Source organism: Macrosteles quadrilineatus, unplaced genomic scaffold, assembly GCF_028750875.1.
Source record: "Macrosteles quadrilineatus isolate MER2022 unplaced genomic scaffold, UCM_ALF_1.0 Scaffold_2__2_contigs__length_208266976, whole genome shotgun sequence".
In the NCBI taxonomy this organism is placed as follows: Eukaryota; Metazoa; Arthropoda; class Insecta; order Hemiptera; family Cicadellidae; genus Macrosteles; species Macrosteles quadrilineatus.
The window spans coordinates 109,848,349-109,872,273 of NW_026542595.1; the positions used below are offsets into that span (position 1 = coordinate 109,848,349).

The 23,925-nt window shown below is 39.7% G+C and overlaps 2 protein-coding genes across 2 annotated transcripts; one reads left to right on the plus strand and one right to left on the minus strand.

The window, feature by feature from the left end:
• Positions 1–6,828: 6,828 nt before the first annotated feature.
• Positions 6,829–9,456, plus strand: LOC128984772 (uncharacterized). The gene has a single exon (XM_054404140.1). The coding sequence runs from the start codon at positions 6,829–6,831 to the stop codon at positions 9,454–9,456; it is 2,628 nt and encodes an 875-aa protein (XP_054260115.1).
• An 8,280-nt stretch (positions 9,457–17,736) lies between these two features.
• Positions 17,737–20,067, minus strand: LOC128984773 (uncharacterized). The gene has a single exon (XM_054404141.1). The coding sequence runs from the start codon at positions 20,065–20,067 to the stop codon at positions 17,737–17,739; it is 2,331 nt and encodes a 776-aa protein (XP_054260116.1).
• Between the last annotated feature and the right edge of the window lie 3,858 nt (positions 20,068–23,925).

Genomic DNA, 23,925 nt, shown 5'->3' on the forward strand with positions numbered 1-23,925 from the left:
AACCAACACTAGAGAGATCATGTTGGACACTGAACACATGTTGCACATGCTGCACATGTGTAGCGCTCCCCTCTCCACTATCGCTACATACCTTAATGGCGGCATACGCAGTTTTTCTTGGCGGTAACGGTGGTGGCCTTAGATCCAGGGGTTGAAGTTCTTCGTATATTGGCTCCACCGGCTCGCGTTTGATGGAAAACACCCAGCCGAAACATGATGCGAAGCACATGGTGACTGAGATCCAACTGGAGTGGGGCTATTTTTAAATCTGTTTGTACATTGAGGCGCTCAAATCTGGAGGGACTTGGGCTACTCCTTGTGCATATGTGAATGCTATTGGTCACTGGCGCGGCCGACTAAAAAGCCCGTAAACCATGAGTGAATGTTGGTCACTGGCACGGCTGACTAAAAAGCCTGTAAACCATGTGTGAAGGGGTAAGTGTCATTCCACTTGGAACCTTTACACCACCATGTTGTCCCTACTCGAGTTTTCAGCTAGAACGATTACTGATAATCTGTTTCTTTTAAATACTGTAAAGCAAGCAGCAATCCCACCTATGATTAAAGATTAAATATCCAATTACCACCATGAAAACTGCGGCAATGTCTACTACCATATTTGTTTTTTCGACAATGAAGAGTTTTGTAAGGATTTTGGAGAGGCAGCGAATATTTCTTTCCGACGGTTTGGAACGATTGTATGTGTACCAAAATTTAAAACTCCAAGAGATAGATGCACCGTCTGTGCAGCACGTCTATACAAATGGACCAGATTGAGATGTTCCTGTTTACAATCCATGATCCCATCCTTGAGAAGGTGGTAAGAGACGTTTTGGGGGAACGGAGACGGCAACTAGTTTGTTTTTGGAGGCCGTCACGAGCTGTGGCGGTGGAGGGGCCGCAGCTTTTCTGGGGGCAAATAAAAAGATAGTCTATTCTATTTGGAACATGCTAACCATCATGTTGTCCCTGTCCGAGCTTCCAATTAGAAAGATTTACACAACCGTCATCCTTTTACTTTATGTAAAAGAAAGTGTTGATCTTCCATCAACGCTATGGCAGGACATTTTGAACTATCATCAAGAAAACTGTGGTTATGTAACCCTAAAATACTACGAGTCTTTTCGGGGCTCTAGTAGGTTATGTATTGACTGTGGAAGAATGGTTGATCTTCCTTCTCACTTAAGGCGAAGAGACATATAAGGCGATACATGAATCCAAAGTTTAAGGTCCCAAAAGAAACATGCCGCATTTGCATGGCTCCTTTATTTATCTTCCATAAAGTCACTTGTAAATATTGTAAAATCTAAATGTAAAAAAAAGAATAATAAACGGAGATGGCAACTAGTTTGTTTTTGGAGGCCATCACGAGCTGTGGCGGTGGAGGGGCCGCAGCATTTCTAAAAACTTAATAAGTTATCAATACACTGTTAAGTTGTATCATTTTAACAATGGATGTCAGACGTGCTATAGCTGAAGAGCTACACAAACCTGCTAGAAAGAATTACACTAGACGGAAAGTGACTCTTAAAGGGTTGAATGATTTGTACCAGGCCGATCTCGTAGAGATGCAGCCTTATGCAAAGTTAAATAAAGGTAATCGGTACATAATGACTATGATTAACTGTTTTTCAAAATTCGGTTTTGCAGTCCCGTTAAAAGATAAGACAGGTCCAGCAGTTGCCAAGGCACTTGAACCTATATTGATCAAACATAAGATGAAACACTTTCAAACCGATCAGGGAACCGAATGGTTTAATAAACATATTGGTGCTCTCATGAAAAAGTATAGAATTAACCATTATTAAAAGTTTTCCGATTTAAAAGCTAGTATTGTGGAGAGATTTAACAGAACTTTGAAACAGTGGATGTGGAAAGAGTTTACCGCAAAGGGTACATATGAATGGTTATCATTACTTCCTGATATTCTCAAGCGATATAATAACTCGGTACATAGAACAATTGGTATGAAACCAAAAGATGTGAAACAAAAGAATGTAAAGGAAATATTAAAAAGGATAAACAAGAAGGGAAAAAGGGTGGCACCAAAATATAAACTGGGTGGGGGGGGGGTTGGGGCTGGGGGGGGGTGTTAGGATAAGCAAGTATAAAAGAGTTTTCACTAAAGGCTATCTGCCAAACTGGACAAACGAGGTTTTCACCATTTACGCAATCAAACCGACAAAACCACCTACATATGTACTCAAAGACCATAATGGTGAAATACTAAAGGGAGGGTTTTATGAACAAGAGCTAAATAAATCAAAGACCGGAAATGTATATTTAGTTGAAAGAGTGTTACAACGGAAAGGAGATAAAATAAAAGTCAGATGGCTTGGCTTTGACAAGAAAAGTGACACGTGGCTTAGTAAAAGCGACATTCTTATTTAGAACATACATCCGGTGACGGCTACATGTAGATCAAGCAGCTGCATCCGGTCGTATTTATAAACGATAGGGTGAGTGTGCTACAATCAGTTGAACACGATGGGTGTGGCGCAGCAGAGCCCCCCTTTGACGTTAAGAAACTATGACAAGTATTTTGGCGAGGGTCTGGCATCTAAAAATAAACACGGCCATCTGTTACTAGACTTAATTCGCTGCTCCTTTCAGTCCCCAGCAACTCGGGTAAAACTAATATTGTGTTTAATTTATTATTCGATTCAAATGGTCTTCTTTTTAAAAATATCTACATTTTTAAAAATCCCTTAATCAGTCTAAATACCAGTTTTTACCGTTGGCTCTGCCTAAGGAAATGGGCCATTTTGCATATGGTGACAACAACTTGGTAGTTCATCCAAGTAAGACTAAACAGCATAAAAAATGATATTTGATGATATATACTGTGAGAAACACGACAAATAATAAATAAATTATATAAATAAATTGGCTCAAAATTATTTTCAAACCATCTTATAGTACTGTATTACAAATTTAAATGATAAAATGCAAAGAACCGCTCGCTGGGATTCAAAAAAGGGTTAATTGAAAGGCTTCACCAAGTAAATAACCCATTACATTAGTCAAAGGAAAAAAAAAGTTGGAGGTGGCAAATCTGTTATGGAGTGGCCATCACCGTAGGCTGCGGTGGTTGGGGCAGCCTACCCCAGAGGTTAGGACTCTTGGTGAAGCTCTGGGTTAACAAAAAGAACGCGCCGGGACCCTACGGCCTAGCCTAACAGCTTACCGTGGTGTGGAAACTGGGTCACTTGTCTAAACTCCAAAGAACAGGTAGAATCTCTCCACAAACGAAACATTTGAGTTTGTCAAAGTCCAGATCACGGATATTTGTAACAAACCAGCCGCATGCTTCATCAGCACCATCAATAAAAAATGAATTACACACTCTAGATCAAATAAATTTATCGAATATCGGTTAGTACCAGAATTATACTAAACACTGTCCGTACTCCATAGTCCACACAGCCACTCTAATTGACAGGCATCTTGTGGAAGCCAAGGATGAGGCTAGTAATTCACGCGTGAGCTTGAACCAGGCAACACAGCCTCCACCAATTTACACTACATTGAGCCCTGTACAAAGATCTCAAGAACCTCAATTATCAACATCTTTAGGGTTGCCAAGAGCTCTCCCGCAATGAATGCGATCTCGTCCGGAACCATCAACTTCAACAGGAAGAACTAGGGTAAGGTGATCGGGTTTGGGGAAAATACATATAGGTATACATTTAGACATACAATAATACTTACCTATGTTTCCAGAAGCGACAGTCTGCTGCTCGGTGTGTATCGTGCCAAGTTGAAGCCGACCGCCAACAAATTCGAGAGTTTAGGCTGGCCGACATTTTACAGAGATGGAGCTGCAATCTACCGGAAGGTTACGAGCTAGCTGATATCTTGACAGTAGTACAGACTGTCAAAGTTGAATTGCAGGACACACTATGGCTAACTAACCACTTTATGGAGGATATTAATGTCCTAGAAATGATCCGTACAGCACCTGCATTTTGGGAAGACATCCGAGACTCTTTGGAAGCAATACTAGTATCCACTGGGGAGCGAATAAACAGAACCAGAGTTACGACAAAGATGCCAGTTCTAATGAAGAATTTTCCTCTGCAGGAACATCTTTTCCTAGCCTTTTGTGTAAATAATTTAAAAAGAATGCAAAGTGTTGTAATTAAACCTTCATTGTATGTTACAGATCCTTACCATGATGACGAGTTAACCAGAGAGAGGTTCTTTGCGTTGTATCATTTAAATTTCCAGGTACTTCCACAGTGTGGACTATGGAGTACGGACAGTGTTTAGTAAAATTATGGTACTAACCAATATTCGATAAATTTATTTGATGTAGAGTGAGTAATTCATTTTTTATTGATGGTGCTGATGAAGCATGCGGCTGGTTTGTTACAAATATCCGTGATCTGGACTTTGACAAACTCAAATGTTTCGTTTGTGGAGAGATTCTACCTGTTCTTTGGAGTTTAGACAAGTGACCCAGTTTCCACACCATGGTAAGCTGTTAGGCTAGGCCGTAGGGTCCCGGCGCGTTCTTTTTGTTAACCCAGAGCTTCACCAAGAGTCCTAACCTCTGGGGTAGGCTGCCCCAACCACCGCAGCCTACGGTGATGGCCACTCCATAACAGATTTGCCACCTCCAACTTTTTTTTCCTTTGACTAATGTAATGGGTTATTTACTTGGTGAAGCCTTTCAATTAACCCTTTTTTGAATCCCAGCGAGCGGTTCTTTGCATTTTATAATTTAAATTTGTAATACAGTACTATAAGGTGGTTTGAAAATAATTTTGAGCCAATTTATTTATATAATTTATTTATTATTTGTCGTGTTTCTCACAGTATATATCATCAAATATCATTTTTTATGCTGTTTAGTCTTACTTGGATGAACTACCAAGTTGTTGTCACCATATGCAAAATGGCCCATTTCCTTAGGCAGAGCCAACGGTAAAAACTGGTATTTAGACTGATTAAGGGATTTTTAAAAATGTAGATATTTTTAAAAAGAAGACCATTTGAATCGAATAATAAATTAAACACAATATTAGTTTTACCCGAGTTGCTGGGGACTGAAAGGAGCAGCGAATTAAGTCTAGTAACAGATGGCCGTGTTTATTTTAGATGCCAGACCCTCGCCAAAATACTTGTCATAGTTTCTTAACGTCAAAGGGGGGCTCTGCTGCGCCACACCCATCGTGTTCAACTGATTGTAGCACACTCACCCTATCGTTTATAAATACGACCGGATGCAGCTGCTTGATCTACATGTAGCCGTCACCGGATGTATGTTCTAAATAAGAATGTCGCTTTTACTAAGCCACGTGTCACTTTTCTTGTCAAAGCCAAGCCATCTGACTTTTATTTTATCTCCTTTCCGTTGTAACACTCTTTCAACTAAATATACATTTCCGGTCTTTGATTTATTTAGCTCTTGTTCATAAAACCCTCCCTTTAGTATTTCACCATTATGGTCTTTGAGTACATATGTAGGTGGTTTTGTCGGTTTGATTGCGTAAATGGTGAAAACCTCGTTTGTCCAGTTTGGCAGATAGCCTTTAGTGAAAACTCTTTTATACTTGCTTATCCTAACACTATCTCCCAGTTTATATTTTGGTGCCACCCTTTTTCCCTTCTTGTTTATCCTTTTTAATATTTCCTTTACATTCTTTTGTTTCACATCTTTTGGTTTCATACCAATTGTTCTATGTACCGAGTTATTATATCGCTTGAGAATATCAGGAAGTAATGATAACCATTCATATGTACCCTTTGCGGTAAACTCTTTCCACATCCACTGTTTCAAAGTTCTGTTAAATCTCTCCACAATACTAGCTTTTAAATCGGAAAACGTTTAATAATGGTTAATTCTATACTTTTTCATGAGAGCACCAATATGTTTATTAAACCATTCGGTTCCCTGATCGGTTTGAAAGTGTTTCATCTTATGTTTGATCAATATAGGTTCAAGTGCCTTGGCAACTGCTGGACCTGTCTTATCTTTTAACGGGACTGCAAAACCGAATTTTGAAAAACAGTTAATCATAGTCATTTTGTACCGATTACCTTTATTTAACTTTGCATAAGGCTGCATCTCTACGAGATCGGCCTGGTACAAATCATTCAACCCTTTAAGAGTCACTTTCCGTCTAGTGTAATTCTTTCTAGCAGGTTTGTGTAGCTCTTCAGCTATAGCACGTCTGACATCCATTGTTAAAATGATACAACTTAACAGTGTATTGATAACTTATTAAGTTTTTAGAAATGCTGCGGCCCCTCCACCGCCACAGCTCGTGATGGCCTCCAAAAACAAACTAGTTGCCATCTCCGTTTATTATTCTTTTTTTTTTTTCCTTGAAAAATTTCAGGGGTTTTTAAGGGACTACAAAATTGTTGTGTACAACTATGACAGGAAAGGACGTGATGTGTACTTTGAGAGAAATGTAGAAAATGCAAAATTCACACTTAATTTACTTTTTTATAATGGACACTACAATGTGATTAATAAGTTTGACTGCTGCTTTTGTTTGTACATATTTTTGTGAAGCTTGTCATGTACCCTATGATCACAAAGGAGCCCACCGCTGCTCAAACATTTGTCCGCAGTGTCAGACCATCTCACCACCTTGTGTAGGGGAGAGTGGTGGTGTTTTGTGCCCTAAATGTAACATGACTTATAAAAATCAGAGATGTTTTATTGCGCATCAAGCTGACAGATGTAAAAATGTAAAGAAATGTCTTGAATGTGGGAAATTGGTTTGGATTAGAGAACGGTCCAAGCCTCATAAATGTGGCGAAGTATATTGTAAACCTTGTAGTTCATTTGAAGACCCTAACCACAAATGCTACATGAAACCTGACACGAGAAATCCTAAATCTAAAGATTTTCTGTTTATTTTCTTTGACTTGGAAACCCGCCAAGATGAGTCTCTGCCCTCAGATCCCGAGTCTAAATTGCATCAAGTAAACTTGTGTGTGTTACAACAGTTTTGCTATCAGTGTATTGAGGTAAAATTTTGTATGGCTTGTAAAAATCGTACGCGAGTGTTTAGTTTTGAACCAGTCACTCAGTTCATGGACTATGTGATGCAAGTCCGTAAACATTTCAAAGATGTTTGTGTCATTGCACACAATGGGCAGGGCTTTGATTTCCAATTTTTGCTCAAGTATGTGCTGGAGGATACAAAGTTCACTCCGAAACTTGTGATGCGGGGAACTAAGGTCATTTTGATGGAGATTGACAATGTGAGGTTTGTTGATTCACTTAGTTATTTCCCTATGCCTCTAGCTTCGCTGCCCAAAGCCTTTGATTTGCCCCCGGAAAAGAAGAAAGGCTATTTCCCCCACCTTTTCAACACCCTAGACAACCAAAATTATGTGGGCCCTATGCCGGCAAAGGAGTTTTACTGTCCAGAATCTATGTTTGAAAAATCACAAAAAGATTTTGAAAATTGGTACAATGATCAGGTTGCAAACCACGTTACATTTGACTTTAAAAAAGAAATCCTCGAGTATTGTATGTCTGATGTTGATATCTTGGCCCAAGCTTGCTTAAAGTTCCGTTCAATTTTCCTGGAAGAGTGTAATGTTGATCCGTTTCTCGAGGCTGTGACCATTGCCAGTGCTTGTAACTTGGCTTTTCGCAGGAACTTTTTGAAGAAAAATACTATTGGCATCGTTCCTAAAAATGGCTATAGGCTTACAGACGCTCAATCGGCCATTGCGTTACAGTGGCTATCATGGGAAGAGGAGAAACGTGGAGTTAGAATAGAACACGCTGGTCGTGGAAAAGAAGTTAAGATCAATGGAATGAAAGTTGATGGGTATGACGGTCAAAATATTTATGAATTTCAAGGCTGCTATTGGCACGGATGCCCTAAATGCTTTCCCTATGACCGTGAACTTGCTTTGAAAGAGGACCCCTCTGACTCACTTCACTTGCGATATGAACGGACCAAATCAAAAATAGCAAAGTTGGGTAATAACGTTGGACAAATGTGGGAATGTGAGTTTAGACAGTTAAAAAAGACAGAAAACCTAAAACATCTAGACAAGTTGCCGATCCTCAACAATTTACCCCTGAATCCGAGGCAAGCATTTTTCGGTGGTAGAACCGGGAACGCCAAAACTTACCACAAGTGTGTGGAGGGAGAAACCATTGAGTACGTTGATATATGCTCACTTTACCCTTGGGTATGTAAATATGGCAAGTACCCTGTAGGCCATCCAACGATCTATGTAGGTGACAGGGAATGTAGAGAGAGAGGTCTCAATGTTGAGGGTCTATTAAAGTGCAAAGTACTACCACCACGTGATCTTTACCATCCTGTGCTCCCGGCCAAAATGAATGACAAGTTAATGTTTGTTTTGTGCGCGACTTGTGGAGACGGTCAGATTCAAAGTGATTGCGACCACGAATGTGGTGACAGAGCACTAATTGGGACATGGACCATGGACGAGATTCGAAAAGCTGTAGAAAAGGGTTATGTTGTACTCGACATGTATGAACTGTGGGAGTATAAGGTAGCTACCTATGAAAACGGTGGGTTGTTTACTGACTTTATAAATAAATTTCTAAAAATGAAACAGGAAGCGTCTGGGTTCCCTAGCTGGTGTGAAACAGAGGAGGATAAGGATCAGTACATTAAGGATTATTTTAAAAAAGAGGGTGTCCAACTGGAAAAAGACAAAATTATCAAGAATGGTGGTTTGAGGTCATTGTCTAAACTGATGTTGAACTCTTTTTGGGGGAAATTTGGACAGCGGGAAAACCAGACTAAAGCTACAATTGTCAGGGACCCAAAAACACTTTTCAAAATGTTAACTAGCCCTGAAATAGATGTAAATAAAGTACAGATTGTCAATGAAGAGGTTCTTGTTGTTAGTTGGGAGTATATTGATGAGGTTGGGGAGCCATTGCAAAATGTAAATGTTGTGGTGACAGCTTACACCACTGCCCAAGCGAGATTGAAGCTCTATGAGCATCTAGATGCCCTGGGCGGTCAGGTATTGTATTACGATACTGATTCTGTACTATATGTATATAAGGGTGGATTGTACAGAGTTCCTACGGGAGATTATCTAGGGGAAATGACCGATGAGTTGGCCGAGTATGGACCAGGTTCATACATAGTAGAGTTTGTATCCGGAGGGCCTAAAACCTATGCATATCTTGTGTGGTCGACTAACAAACAAAAATTGATTCCCGTATGTAAAGTAAAAGGGCTCACATTAAACATGAAAACTTCTAAAAAAATTGGATTTGACAGTTTGAAAGAGATGGTTCTTGGTGATGCTGCACAAACAATGGACATTGAGGAAAATAGAATCAGACGAACAAAGGATAGGAATATAGTTACAATCAGTGAAGTCAAACAGTTTAAAATTACGGGACCAAAGAGGAAACATAGTAGCAATTATGATACACTTCCATATGGGTTTAAAATTCAAAAAACTCACCAAAATCTCAACTCCTGAATCATCACTATCACTCAAGTACTCCCAGTCCCCAACATCCACCTCGTTCCAGTCATTCCACCCTCCTTGCTACCAATTAAACCCAAATACCGAATCTGTGTCTTCGTCTTCTTTTTCTTCGCTTAAATTTAAAAATTAACAAATCCTACACCATAAATAATTTTGAATGAAATCATTTACAACCAACACTAGAGAGATCATGTTGGACACTGAACACATGTTGCACATGCTGCACATGTGTAGCGCTCCCCTCTCCACTATCGCTACATACCTTAATGGCGGCATACGCAGTTTTTCTTGGCGGTAACGGTGGTGGCCTTAGATCCAGGGGTTGAAGTTCTTCGTATATTGGCTCCACCGGCTCGCGTTTGATGGAAAACACCCAGCCGAAACATGATGCGAAGCACATGGTGACTGAGATCCAACTGGAGTGGGGCTATTTTTAAATCTGTTTGTACATTGAGGCGCTCAAATCTGGAGGGACTTGGGCTACTCCTTGTGCATGTGTGAATGCTATTGGTCACTGGCGCGGCCGACTAAAAAGCCCGTAAACCATGAGTGAATGTTGGTCACTGGCACGGCTGACTAAAAAGCCTGTAAACCATGTGTGAAGGGGTAAGTGTCATTCCACTTGGAACCTTTACACCACCATGTTGTCCCTACTCGAGTTTTCAGCTAGAACGATTACTGATAATCTGTTTCTTTTAAATACTGTAAAGCAAGCAGCAATCCCACCTATGATTAAAGATTAAATATCCAATTACCACCATGAAAACTGCGGCAATGTCTACTACCATATTTGTTTTTTCGACAATGAAGAGTTTTGTAAGGATTTTGGAGAGGCAGCGAATATTTCTTTCCGACGGTTTGGAACGATTGTATGTGTACCAAAATTTAAAACTCCAAGAGATAGATGCACCGTCTGTGCAGCACGTCTATACAAATGGACCAGATTGAGATGTTCCTGTTTACAATCCATGATCCCATCCTTGAGAAGGTGGTAAGAGACGTTTTGGGGGAACGGAGACGGCAACTAGTTTGTTTTTGGAGGCCGTCACGAGCTGTGGCGGTGGAGGGGCCGCAGCTTTTCTGGGGGCAAATAAAAAGATAGTCTATTCTATTTGGAACATGCTAACCATCATGTTGTCCCTGTCCGAGCTTCCAATTAGAAAGATTTACACAACCGTCATCCTTTTACTTTATGTAAAAGAAAGTGTTGATCTTCCATCAACGCTATGGCAGGACATTTTGAACTATCATCAAGAAAACTGTGGTTATGTAACCCTAAAATACTACGAGTCTTTTCGGGGCTCTAGTAGGTTATGTATTGACTGTGGAAGAATGGTTGATCTTCCTTCTCACTTAAGGCGAAGAGACATATAAGGCGATACATGAATCCAAAGTTTAAGGTCCCAAAAGAAACATGCCGCATTTGCATGGCTCCTTTATTTATCTTCCATAAAGTCACTTGTAAATATTGTAAAATCTAAATGTAAAAAAAAGAATAATAAACGGAGATGGCAACTAGTTTGTTTTTGGAGGCCATCACGAGCTGTGGCGGTGGAGGGGCCGCAGCATTTCTAAAAACTTAATAAGTTATCAATACACTGTTAAGTTGTATCATTTTAACAATGGATGTCAGACGTGCTATAGCTGAAGAGCTACACAAACCTGCTAGAAAGAATTACACTAGACGGAAAGTGACTCTTAAAGGGTTGAATGATTTGTACCAGGCCGATCTCGTAGAGATGCAGCCTTATGCAAAGTTAAATAAAGGTAATCGGTACATAATGACTATGATTAACTGTTTTTCAAAATTCGGTTTTGCAGTCCCGTTAAAAGATAAGACAGGTCCAGCAGTTGCCAAGGCACTTGAACCTATATTGATCAAACATAAGATGAAACACTTTCAAACCGATCAGGGAACCGAATGGTTTAATAAACATATTGGTGCTCTCATGAAAAAGTATAGAATTAACCATTATTAAAAGTTTTCCGATTTAAAAGCTAGTATTGTGGAGAGATTTAACAGAACTTTGAAACAGTGGATGTGGAAAGAGTTTACCGCAAAGGGTACATATGAATGGTTATCATTACTTCCTGATATTCTCAAGCGATATAATAACTCGGTACATAGAACAATTGGTATGAAACCAAAAGATGTGAAACAAAAGAATGTAAAGGAAATATTAAAAAGGATAAACAAGAAGGGAAAAAGGGTGGCACCAAAATATAAACTGGGAGATAGTGTTAGGATAAGCAAGTATAAAAGAGTTTTCACTAAAGGCTATCTGCCAAACTGGACAAACGAGGTTTTCACCATTTACGCAATCAAACCGACAAAACCACCTACATAATATGTACTCAAAGACCATAATGGTGAAATACTAAAGGGAGGGTTTTATGAACAAGAGCTAAATAAATCAAAGACCGGAAATGTATATTTAGTTGAAAGAGTGTTACAACGGAAAGGAGATAAAATAAAAGTCAGATGGCTTGGCTTTGACAAGAAAAGTGACACGTGGCTTAGTAAAAGCGACATTCTTATTTAGAACATACATCCGGTGACGGCTACATGTAGATCAAGCAGCTGCATCCGGTCGTATTTATAAACGATAGGGTGAGTGTGCTACAATCAGTTGAACACGATGGGTGTGGCGCAGCAGAGCCCCCCTTTGACGTTAAGAAACTATGACAAGTATTTTGGCGAGGGTCTGGCATCTAAAAATAAACACGGCCATCTGTTACTAGACTTAATTCGCTGCTCCTTTCAGTCCCCAGCAACTCGGGTAAAACTAATATTGTGTTTAATTTATTATTCGATTCAAATGGTCTTCTTTTTAAAAATATCTACATTTTTAAAAATCCCTTAATCAGTCTAAATACCAGTTTTTACCGTTGGCTCTGCCTAAGGAAATGGGCCATTTTGCATATGGTGACAACAACTTGGTAGTTCATCCAAGTAAGACTAAACAGCATAAAAAATGATATTTGATGATATATACTGTGAGAAACACGACAAATAATAAATAAATTATATAAATAAATTGGCTCAAAATTATTTTCAAACCATCTTATAGTACTGTATTACAAATTTAAATGATAAAATGCAAAGAACCGCTCGCTGGGATTCAAAAAAGGGTTAATTGAAAGGCTTCACCAAGTAAATAACCCATTACATTAGTCAAAGGAAAAAAAAAGTTGGAGGTGGCAAATCTGTTATGGAGTGGCCATCACCGTAGGCTGCGGTGGTTGGGGCAGCCTACCCCAGAGGTTAGGACTCTTGGTGAAGCTCTGGGTTAACAAAAAGAACGCGCCGGGACCCTACGGCCTAGCCTAACAGCTTACCGTGGTGTGGAAACTGGGTCACTTGTCTAAACTCCAAAGAACAGGTAGAATCTCTCCACAAACGAAACATTTGAGTTTGTCAAAGTCCAGATCACGGATATTTGTAACAAACCAGCCGCATGCTTCATCAGCACCATCAATAAAAAATGAATTACACACTCTAGATCAAATAAATTTATCGAATATCGGTTAGTACCAGAATTATACTAAACACTGTCCGTACTCCATAGTCCACACAGCCACTCTAATTGACAGGCATCTTGTGGAAGCCAAGGATGAGGCTAGTAATTCACGCGTGAGCTTGAACCAGGCAACACAGCCTCCACCAATTTACACTACATTGAGCCCTGTACAAAGATCTCAAGAACCTCAATTATCAACATCTTTAGGGTTGCCAAGAGCTCTCCCGCAATGAATGCGATCTCGTCCGGAACCATCAACTTCAACAGGAAGAACTAGGGTAAGGTGATCGGGTTTGGGGAAAATACATATAGGTATACATTTAGACATACAATAATACTTACCTATGTTTCCAGAAGCGACAGTCTGCTGCTCGGTGTGTATCGTGCCAAGTTGAAGCCGACCGCCAACAAATTCGAGAGTTTAGGCTGGCCGACATTTTACAGAGATGGAGCTGCAATCTACCGGAAGGTTACGAGCTAGCTGATATCTTGACAGTAGTACAGACTGTCAAAGTTGAATTGCAGGACACACTATGGCTAACTAACCACTTTATGGAGGATATTAATGTCCTAGAAATGATCCGTACAGCACCTGCATTTTGGGAAGACATCCGAGACTCTTTGGAAGCAATACTAGTATCCACTGGGGAGCGAATAAACAGAACCAGAGTTACGACAAAGATGCCAGTTCTAATGAAGAATTTTCCTCTGCAGGAACATCTTTTCCTAGCCTTTTGTGTAAATAATTTAAAAAGAATGCAAAGTGTTGTAATTAAACCTTCATTGTATGTTACAGATCCTTACCATGATGACGAGTTAACCAGAGAGAGGTTCTTTGCGTTGTATCATTTAAATTTCCAGGTACTTCCACAGTGTGGACTATGGAGTACGGACAGTGTTTAGTAAAATTATGGTACTAACCAATATTCGATAAATTTATTTGATGTAGAGTGAGTAATTCATTTTTTATTGATGGTGCTGATGAAGCATGCGGCTGGTTTGTTACAAATATCCGTGATCTGGACTTTGACAAACTCAAATGTTTCGTTTGTGGAGAGATTCTACCTGTTCTTTGGAGTTTAGACAAGTGACCCAGTTTCCACACCATGGTAAGCTGTTAGGCTAGGCCGTAGGGTCCCGGCGCGTTCTTTTTGTTAACCCAGAGCTTCACCAAGAGTCCTAACCTCTGGGGTAGGCTGCCCCAACCACCGCAGCCTACGGTGATGGCCACTCCATAACAGATTTGCCACCTCCAACTTTTTTTTCCTTTGACTAATGTAATGGGTTATTTACTTGGTGAAGCCTTTCAATTAACCCTTTTTTGAATCCCAGCGAGCGGTTCTTTGCATTTTATCATTTAAATTTGTAATACAGTACTATAAGGTGGTTTGAAAATAATTTTGAGCCAATTTATTTATATAATTTATTTATTATTTGTCGTGTTTCTCACAGTATATATCATCAAATATCATTTTTTATGCTGTTTAGTCTTACTTGGATGAACTACCAAGTTGTTGTCACCATATGCAAAATGGCCCATTTCCTTAGGCAGAGCCAACGGTAAAAACTGGTATTTAGACTGATTAAGGGATTTTTAAAAATGTAGATATTTTTAAAAAGAAGACCATTTGAATCGAATAATAAATTAAACACAATATTAGTTTTACCCGAGTTGCTGGGGACTGAAAGGAGCAGCGAATTAAGTCTAGTAACAGATGGCCGTGTTTATTTTAGATGCCAGACCCTCGCCAAAATACTTGTCATAGTTTCTTAACGTCAAAGGGGGGCTCTGCTGCGCCACACCCATCGTGTTCAACTGATTGTAGCACACTCACCCTATCGTTTATAAATACGACCGGATGCAGCTGCTTGATCTACATGTAGCCGTCACCGGATGTATGTTCTAAATAAGAATGTCGCTTTTACTAAGCCACGTGTCACTTTTCTTGTCAAAGCCAAGCCATCTGACTTTTATTTTATCTCCTTTCCGTTGTAACACTCTTTCAACTAAATATACATTTCCGGTCTTTGATTTATTTAGCTCTTGTTCATAAAACCCTCCCTTTAGTATTTCACCATTATGGTCTTTGAGTACATATGTAGGTGGTTTTGTCGGTTTGATTGCGTAAATGGTGAAAACCTCGTTTGTCCAGTTTGGCAGATAGCCTTTAGTGAAAACTCTTTTATACTTGCTTATCCTAACACTATCTCCCAGTTTATATTTTGGTGCCACCCTTTTTCCCTTCTTGTTTATCCTTTTTAATATTTCCTTTACATTCTTTTGTTTCACATCTTTTGGTTTCATACCAATTGTTCTATGTACCGAGTTATTATATCGCTTGAGAATATCAGGAAGTAATGATAACCATTCATATGTACCCTTTGCGGTAAACTCTTTCCACATCCACTGTTTCAAAGTTCTGTTAAATCTCTCCACAATACTAGCTTTTAAATCGGAAAACGTTTAATAATGGTTAATTCTATACTTTTTCATGAGAGCACCAATATGTTTATTAAACCATTCGGTTCCCTGATCGGTTTGAAAGTGTTTCATCTTATGTTTGATCAATATAGGTTCAAGTGCCTTGGCAACTGCTGGACCTGTCTTATCTTTTAACGGGACTGCAAAACCGAATTTTGAAAAACAGTTAATCATAGTCATTTTGTACCGATTACCTTTATTTAACTTTGCATAAGGCTGCATCTCTACGAGATCGGCCTGGTACAAATCATTCAACCCTTTAAGAGTCACTTTCCGTCTAGTGTAATTCTTTCTAGCAGGTTTGTGTAGCTCTTCAGCTATAGCACGTCTGACATCCATTGTTAAAATGATACAACTTAACAGTGTATTGATAACTTATTAAGTTTTTAGAAATGCTGCGGCCCCTCCACCGCCACAGCTCGTGATGGCCTCCAAAAACAAACTAGTTGCCATCTCCGTTTATTATTCTTTTTTTTTACATTTAGATTTTACAATATTTACAAGTGACTTTATGGAAGATAAATAAAGGAGCCATGCAAATGCGGCATGTTTCTTTTGGGACCTTAAACTTTGGATTCATGTATCGCCTTATATGTCTCTTCGCCTTAAGTGAGAAGGAAGATCAACCATTCTTCCACAGTCAATACATAACCTACTAGAGCCCCGAAAAGACTCGTAGTATTTTAGGGTTACATAACCACAGTTTTCTTGATGATAGTTCAAAATGTCCTGCCATAGCGTTGATGGAAGATCAACACTTTCTTTTACATAAAGTAAAAGGATGACGGTTGTGTAAATCTTTCTAATTGGAAGCTCGGACAGGGACAACATGATGGTTAGCATGTTCCAAATAGAATAGACTATCTTTTTATTTGCCCCCAGAAAAGCTGCGGCCCCTCCACCGCCACAGCTCGTGACGGCCTCCAAAAACAAACTAGTTGCCGTCTCCGTTCCCCCAAAACGTCTCTTACCACCTTCTCAAGGATGGGATCATGGATTGTAAACAGGAACATCTCAATCTGGTCCATTTGTATAGACGTGCTGCACAGACGGTGCATCTATCTCTTGGAGTTTTAAATTTTGGTACACATACAATCGTTCCAAACCGTCGGAAAGAAATATTCGCTGCCTCTCCAAAATCCTTACAAAACTCTTCATTGTCGAAAAAACAAATATGGTAGTAGACATTGCCGCAGTTTTCATGGTGGTAATTGGATATTTAATCTTTAATCATAGGTGGGATTGCTGCTTGCTTTACAGTATTTAAAAGAAACAGATTATCAGTAATCGTTCTAGCTGAAAACTCGAGTAGGGACAACATGGTGGTGTAAAGGTTCCAAGTGGAATGACACTTACCCCTTCACACATGGTTTACAGGCTTTTTAGTCAGCCGTGCCAGTGACCAACATTCACTCATGGTTTACGGGCTTTTTAGTCGGCCGCGCCAGTGACCAATAGCATTCACATATGCACAAGGAGTAGCCCAAGTCCCTCCAGATTTGAGCGCCTCAATGTACAAACAGATTTAAAAATAGCCCCACTCCAGTTGGATCTCAGTCACCATGTGCTTCGCATCATGTTTCGGCTGGGTGTTTTCCATCAAACGCGAGCCGGTGGAGCCAATATACGAAGAACTTCAACCCCTGGATCTAAGGCCACCACCGTTACCGCCAAGAAAAACTGCGTATGCCGCCATTAAGGTATGTAGCGATAGTGGAGAGGGGAGCGCTACACATGTGCAGCATGTGCAACATGTGTTCAGTGTCCAACATGATCTCTCTAGTGTTGGTTGTAAATGATTTCATTCAAAATTATTTATGGTGTAGGATTTGTTAATTTTTAAATTTAAGCGAAGAAAAAGAAGACGAAGACACAGATTCGGTATTTGGGTTTAATTGGTAGCAAGGAGGGTGGAATGACTGGAACGAGGTGGATGTTGGGGACTGGGAGTACTTGAGTGATAGTGATGATTCAGGAGTTGAGATTTTGGTGAGTTTTTTGAATTTTAAACCCATATGGAAGTGTATCATAATTGCTACTATGTTTCCTCTTTGGTCCCGTAATTTTAAACTGTTTGACTTCACTGATTGTAACTATATTCCTATCCTTTGTTCGTCTGATTCTATTTTCCTCAATGTCCATTGTTTGTGCAGCATCACCAAGAACCATCTCTTTCAAACTGTCAAATCCAATTTTTTTAGAAGTTTTCATGTTTAATGTGAGCCCTTTTACTTTACATACGGGAATCAATTTTTGTTTGTTAGTCGACTACACAAGATATGCATAGGTTTTAGGCCCTCCGGATACAAACTCTATTATGTATGAACCTGGTCCATACTCGGCCAACTCATCGGTCATTTCCCCTAGATAATCTCCCGTAGGAACTCTGTACAATCCACCCTTATATACATATAGTACAGAATCAGTATCGTAATACAATACCTGACCGCCCAGGGCATCTAGATGCTCATAGAGCTTCAATCTCGCTTGGGCAGTGGTGTAAGCTGCCACCACAACATTTACATTTTGCAATGGCTCCCCAACCTCATCAATATACTCCCAACTAACAACAAGAACCTCTTCATTGACAATCTGTACTTTATTTACATCTATTTCAGGGCTAGTTAACATTTTGAAAAGTGTTTTTGGGTCCCTGACAATTGTAGCTTTAGTCTGGTTTTCCCGCTGTCCAAATTTCCCCCAAAAAGAGTTCAACATCAGTTTAGACAATGACCTCAAACCACCATTCTTGATAATTTTGTCTTTTTCCAGTTGGACACCCTCTTTTTTAAAATAATCCTTAATGTACTGATCCTTATCCTCCTCTGTTTCACACCAGCTAGGGAACCCAGACGCTTCCTGTTTCATTTTTAGAAATTTATTTATAAAGTCAGTAAACAACCCACCGTTTTCATAGGTAGCTACCTTATACTCCCACAGTTCATACATGTCGAGTACAACATAACCCTTTTCTACAGCTTTTCGAATCTCGTCCATGGTCCATGTCCCAATTAGTGCTCTGTCACCACATTCGTGGTCGCAATCACTTTGAATCTGACCGTCTCCACAAGTCGCGCACAAAACAAACATTAACTTGTCATTCATTTTGGCCGGGAGCACAGGATGGTAAAGATCACGTGGTGGTAGTACTTTGCACTTTAATAGACCCTCAACATTGAGACCTCTCTCTCTACATTCCCTGTCACCTACATAGATCGTTGGATGGCCTACAGGGTACTTGCCATATTTACATACCCAAGGGTAAAGTGAGCATATATCAACGTACTCAATGGTTTCTCCCTCCACACACTTGTGGTAAGTTTTGGCGTTCCCGGTTCTACCACCGAAAAATGCTTGCCTCGGATTCAGGGGTAAATTGTTGAGGATCGGCAACTTGTCTAGATATTTTAGGTTTTCTGTCTTTTTTAACTGTCTAAACTCACATTCCCACATTTGTACAACGTTATTACCCAACTTTGCTATTTTTGATTTGGTCCGTTCATATCGCAAGTGAAGTGAGTCAGAGGGGTCCTCTTTCAAAGCAAGTTCACGGTCATAGGGAAAGCATTTAGGGCATCCGTGCCAATAGCAGCCTTGAAATTCATAAATATTTTGACCGTCATACCCATCAACTTTCATTCCATTGATCTTAACTTCTTTTCCACGACCAGCGTGTTCTATTCTAACTCCACGTTTCTCCTCTTCCCATGATAGCCACTGTAACGCAATGGCCGATTGAGCGTCTGTAAGCCTATAGCCATTTTTAGGAACGATGCCAATAGTATTTTTCTTCAAAAAGTTCCTGCGAAAAGCCAAGTTACAAGCACTGGCAATGGTCACAGCCTCGAGAAACGGATCAACATTACACTCTTCCAGGAAAATTGAACGGAACTTTAAGCAAGCTTGGGCCAAGATATCAACATCAGACATACAATACTCGAGGATTTCTTTTTTAAAGTCAAATGTAACGTGGTTTGCAACCTGATCATTGTACCAATTTTCAAAATCTTTTTGTGATTTTTCAAACATAGATTCTGGACAGTAAAACTCCTTTGCCGGCATAGGGCCCACATAATTTTGGTTGTCTAGGGTGTTGAAAAGGTGGGGGAAATAGCCTTTCTTCTTTTCCGGGGGCAAATCAAAGGCTTTGGGCAGCGAAGCTAGAGGCATAGGGAAATAACTAAGTGAATCAACAAACCTCACATTGTCAATCTCCATCAAAATGACCTTAGTTCCCCGCATCACAAGTTTCGGAGTGAACTTTGTATCCTCCAGCACATACTTGAGCAAAAATTGGAAATCAAAGCCCTGCCCATTGTGTGCAATGACACAAACATCTTTGAAATGTTTACGGACTTGCATCACATAGTCCATGAACTGAGTGACTGGTTCAAAACTAAACACTCGCGTACGATTTTTACAAGCCATACAAAATTTTACCTCAATACACTGATAGCAAAACTGTTGTAACACACACAAGTTTACTTGATGCAATTTAGACTCGGGATCTGAGGGCAGAGACTCATCTTGGCGGGTTTCCAAGTCAAAGAAAATAAACAGAAAATCTTTAGATTTAGGATTTCTCGTGTCAGGTTTCATGTAGCATTTGTGGTTAGGGTCTTCAAATGAACTACAAGGTTTACAATATACTTCGCCACATTTATGAGGCTTGGACCGTTCTCTAATCCAAACCAATTTCCCACATTCAAGACATTTCTTTACATTTTTACATCTGTCAGCTTGATGCGCAATAAAACATCTCTGATTTTTATAAGTCATGTTACATTTAGGGCACAAAACACCACCACTCTCCCCTACACAAGGTGGTGAGATGGTCTGACACTGCGGACAAATGTTTGAGCAGCGGTGGGCTCCTTTGTGATCATAGGGTACATGACAAGCTTCACAAAAATATGTACAAACAAAAGCAGCAGTCAAACTTATTAATCACATTGTAGTGTCCATTATAAAAAAGTAAATTAAGTGTGAATTTTGCATTTTCTACATTTCTCTCAAAGTACACATCACGTCCTTTCCTGTCATAGTTGTACACAACAATTTTGTAGTCCCTTAAAAACCCCTGAAATTTTTCAAGGAAAAAAAAAAAAGAATAATAAACGGAGATGGCAACTAGTTTGTTTTTGGAGGCCATCACGAGCTGTGGCGGTGGAGGGGCCGCAGCATTTCTAAAAACTTAATAAGTTATCAATACACTGTTAAGTTGTATCATTTTAACAATGGATGTCAGACGTGCTATAGCTGAAGAGCTACACAAACCTGCTAGAAAGAATTACACTAGACGGAAAGTGACTCTTAAAGGGTTGAATGATTTGTACCAGGCCGATCTCGTAGAGATGCAGCCTTATGCAAAGTTAAATAAAGGTAATCGGTACAAAATGACTATGATTAACTGTTTTTCAAAATTCGGTTTTGCAGTCCCGTTAAAAGATAAGACAGGTCCAGCAGTTGCCAAGGCACTTGAACCTATATTGATCAAACATAAGATGAAACACTTTCAAACCGATCAGGGAACCGAATGGTTTAATAAACATATTGGTGCTCTCATGAAAAAGTATAGAATTAACCATTATTAAACGTTTTCCGATTTAAAAGCTAGTATTGTGGAGAGATTTAACAGAACTTTGAAACAGTGGATGTGGAAAGAGTTTACCGCAAAGGGTACATATGAATGGTTATCATTACTTCCTGATATTCTCAAGCGATATAATAACTCGGTACATAGAACAATTGGTATGAAACCAAAAGATGTGAAACAAAAGAATGTAAAGGAAATATTAAAAAGGATAAACAAGAAGGGAAAAAGGGTGGCACCAAAATATAAACTGGGAGATAGTGTTAGGATAAGCAAGTATAAAAGAGTTTTCACTAAAGGCTATCTGCCAAACTGGACAAACGAGGTTTTCACCATTTACGCAATCAAACCGACAAAACCACCTACATATGTACTCAAAGACCATAATGGTGAAATACTAAAGGGAGGGTTTTATGAACAAGAGCTAAATAAATCAAAGACCGGAAATGTATATTTAGTTGAAAGAGTGTTACAACGGAAAGGAGATAAAATAAAAGTCAGATGGCTTGGCTTTGACAAGAAAAGTGACACGTGGCTTAGTAAAAGCGACATTCTTATTTAGAACATACATCCGGTGACGGCTACATGTAGATCAAGCAGCTGCATCCGGTCGTATTTATAAACGATAGGGTGAGTGTGCTACAATCAGTTGAACACGATGGGTGTGGCGCAGCAGAGCCCCCCTTTGACGTTAAGAAACTATGACAAGTATTTTGGCGAGGGTCTGGCATCTAAAAATAAACACGGCCATCTGTTACTAGACTTAATTCGCTGCTCCTTTCAGTCCCCAGCAACTCGGGTAAAACTAATATTGTGTTTAATTTATTATTCGATTCAAATGGTCTTCTTTTTAAAAATATCTACATTTTTAAAAATCCCTTAATCAGTCTAAATACCAGTTTTTACCGTTGGCTCTGCCTAAGGAAATGGGCCATTTTGCATATGGTGACAACAACTTGGTAGTTCATCCAAGTAAGACTAAACAGCATAAAAAATGATATTTGATGATATATACTGTGAGAAACACGACAAATAATAAATAAATTATATAAATAAATTGGCTCAAAATTATTTTCAAACCACCTTATAGTACTGTATTACAAATTTAAATGATAAAATGCAAAGAACCGCTCGCTGGGATTCAAAAAAGGGTTAATTGAAAGGCTTCACCAAGTAAATAACCCATTACATTAGTCAAAGGAAAAAAAAGTTGGAGGTGGCAAATCTGTTATGGAGTGGCCATCACCGTAGGCTGCGGTGGTTGGGGCAGCCTACCCCAGAGGTTAGGACTCTTGGTGAAGCTCTGGGTTAACAAAAAGAACGCGCCGGGACCCTACGGCCTAGCCTAACAGCTTACCGTGGTGTGGAAACTGGGTCACTTGTCTAAACTCCAAAGAACAGGTAGAATCTCTCCACAAACGAAACATTTGAGTTTGTCAAAGTCCAGATCACGGATATTTGTAACAAACCAGCCGCATGCTTCATCAGCACCATCAATAAAAAATGAATTACTCACTCTACATCAAATAAATTTATCGAATATTGGTTAGTACCATAATTTTACTAAACACTGTCCGTACTCCATAGTCCACACTGTGGAAGTACCTGGAAATTTAAATGATACAACGCAAAGAACCTCTCTCTGGTTAACTCGTCATCATGGTAAGGATCTGTAACATACAATGAAGGTTTAATTACAACACTTTGCATTCTTTTTAAATTATTTACACAAAAGGCTAGGAAAAGATGTTCCTGCAGAGGAAAATTCTTCATTAGAACTGGCATCTTTGTCGTAACTCTGGTTCTGTTTATTCGCTCCCCAGTGGATACTAGTATTGCTTCCAAAGAGTCTCGGATGTCTTCCCAAAATGCAGGTGCTGTACGGATCATTTCTAGGACATTAATATCCTCCATAAAGTGGTTAGTTAGCCATAGTGTGTCCTGCAATTCAACTTTGACAGTCTGTACTACTGTCAAGATATCAGCTAGCTCGTAACCTTCCGGTAGATTGCAGCTCCATCTCTGTAAAATGTCGGCCAGCCTAAACTCTCGAATTTGTTGGCGGTCGGCTTCAACTTGGCACGATACACACCGAGCAGCAGACTGTCGCTTCTGGAAACATAGGTAAGTATTATTGTATGTCTAAATGTATACCTATATGTATTTTCCCCAAACCCGATCACCTTACCCTAGTTCTTCCTGTTGAAGTTGATGGTTCCGGACGAGATCGCATTCATTGCGGGAGAGCTCTTGGCAACCCTAAAGATGTTGATAATTGAGGTTCTTGAGATCTTTGTACAGGGCTCAATGTAGTGTAAATTGGTGGAGGCTGTGTTGCCTGGTTCAAGCTCACGCGTGAATTACTAGCCTCATCCTTGGCTTCCACAAGATGCCTGTCAATTAGAGTGGCTGTGTGGACTATGGAGTACGGACAGTGTTTAGTATAATTCTGGTACTAACCGATATTCGATAAATTTATTTGATCTAGAGTGTGTAATTCATTTTTTATTGATGGTGCTGATGAAGCATGCGGCTGGTTTGTTACAAATATCCGTGATCTGGACTTTGACAAACTCAAATGTTTCGTTTGTGGAGAGATTCTACCTGTTCTTTGGAGTTTAGACAAGTGACCCAGTTTCCACACCACGGTAAGCTGTTAGGCTAGGCCGTAGGGTCCCGGCGCGTTCTTTTTGTTAACCCAGAGCTTCACCAAGAGTCCTAACCTCTGGGGTAGGCTGCCCCAACCACCGCAGCCTACGGTGATGGCACTCCATAACAGATTTGCCACCTCCAACTTTTTTTTTCCTTTGACTAATGTAATGGGTTATTTACTTGGTGAAGCCTTTCAATTAACCCTTTTTTGA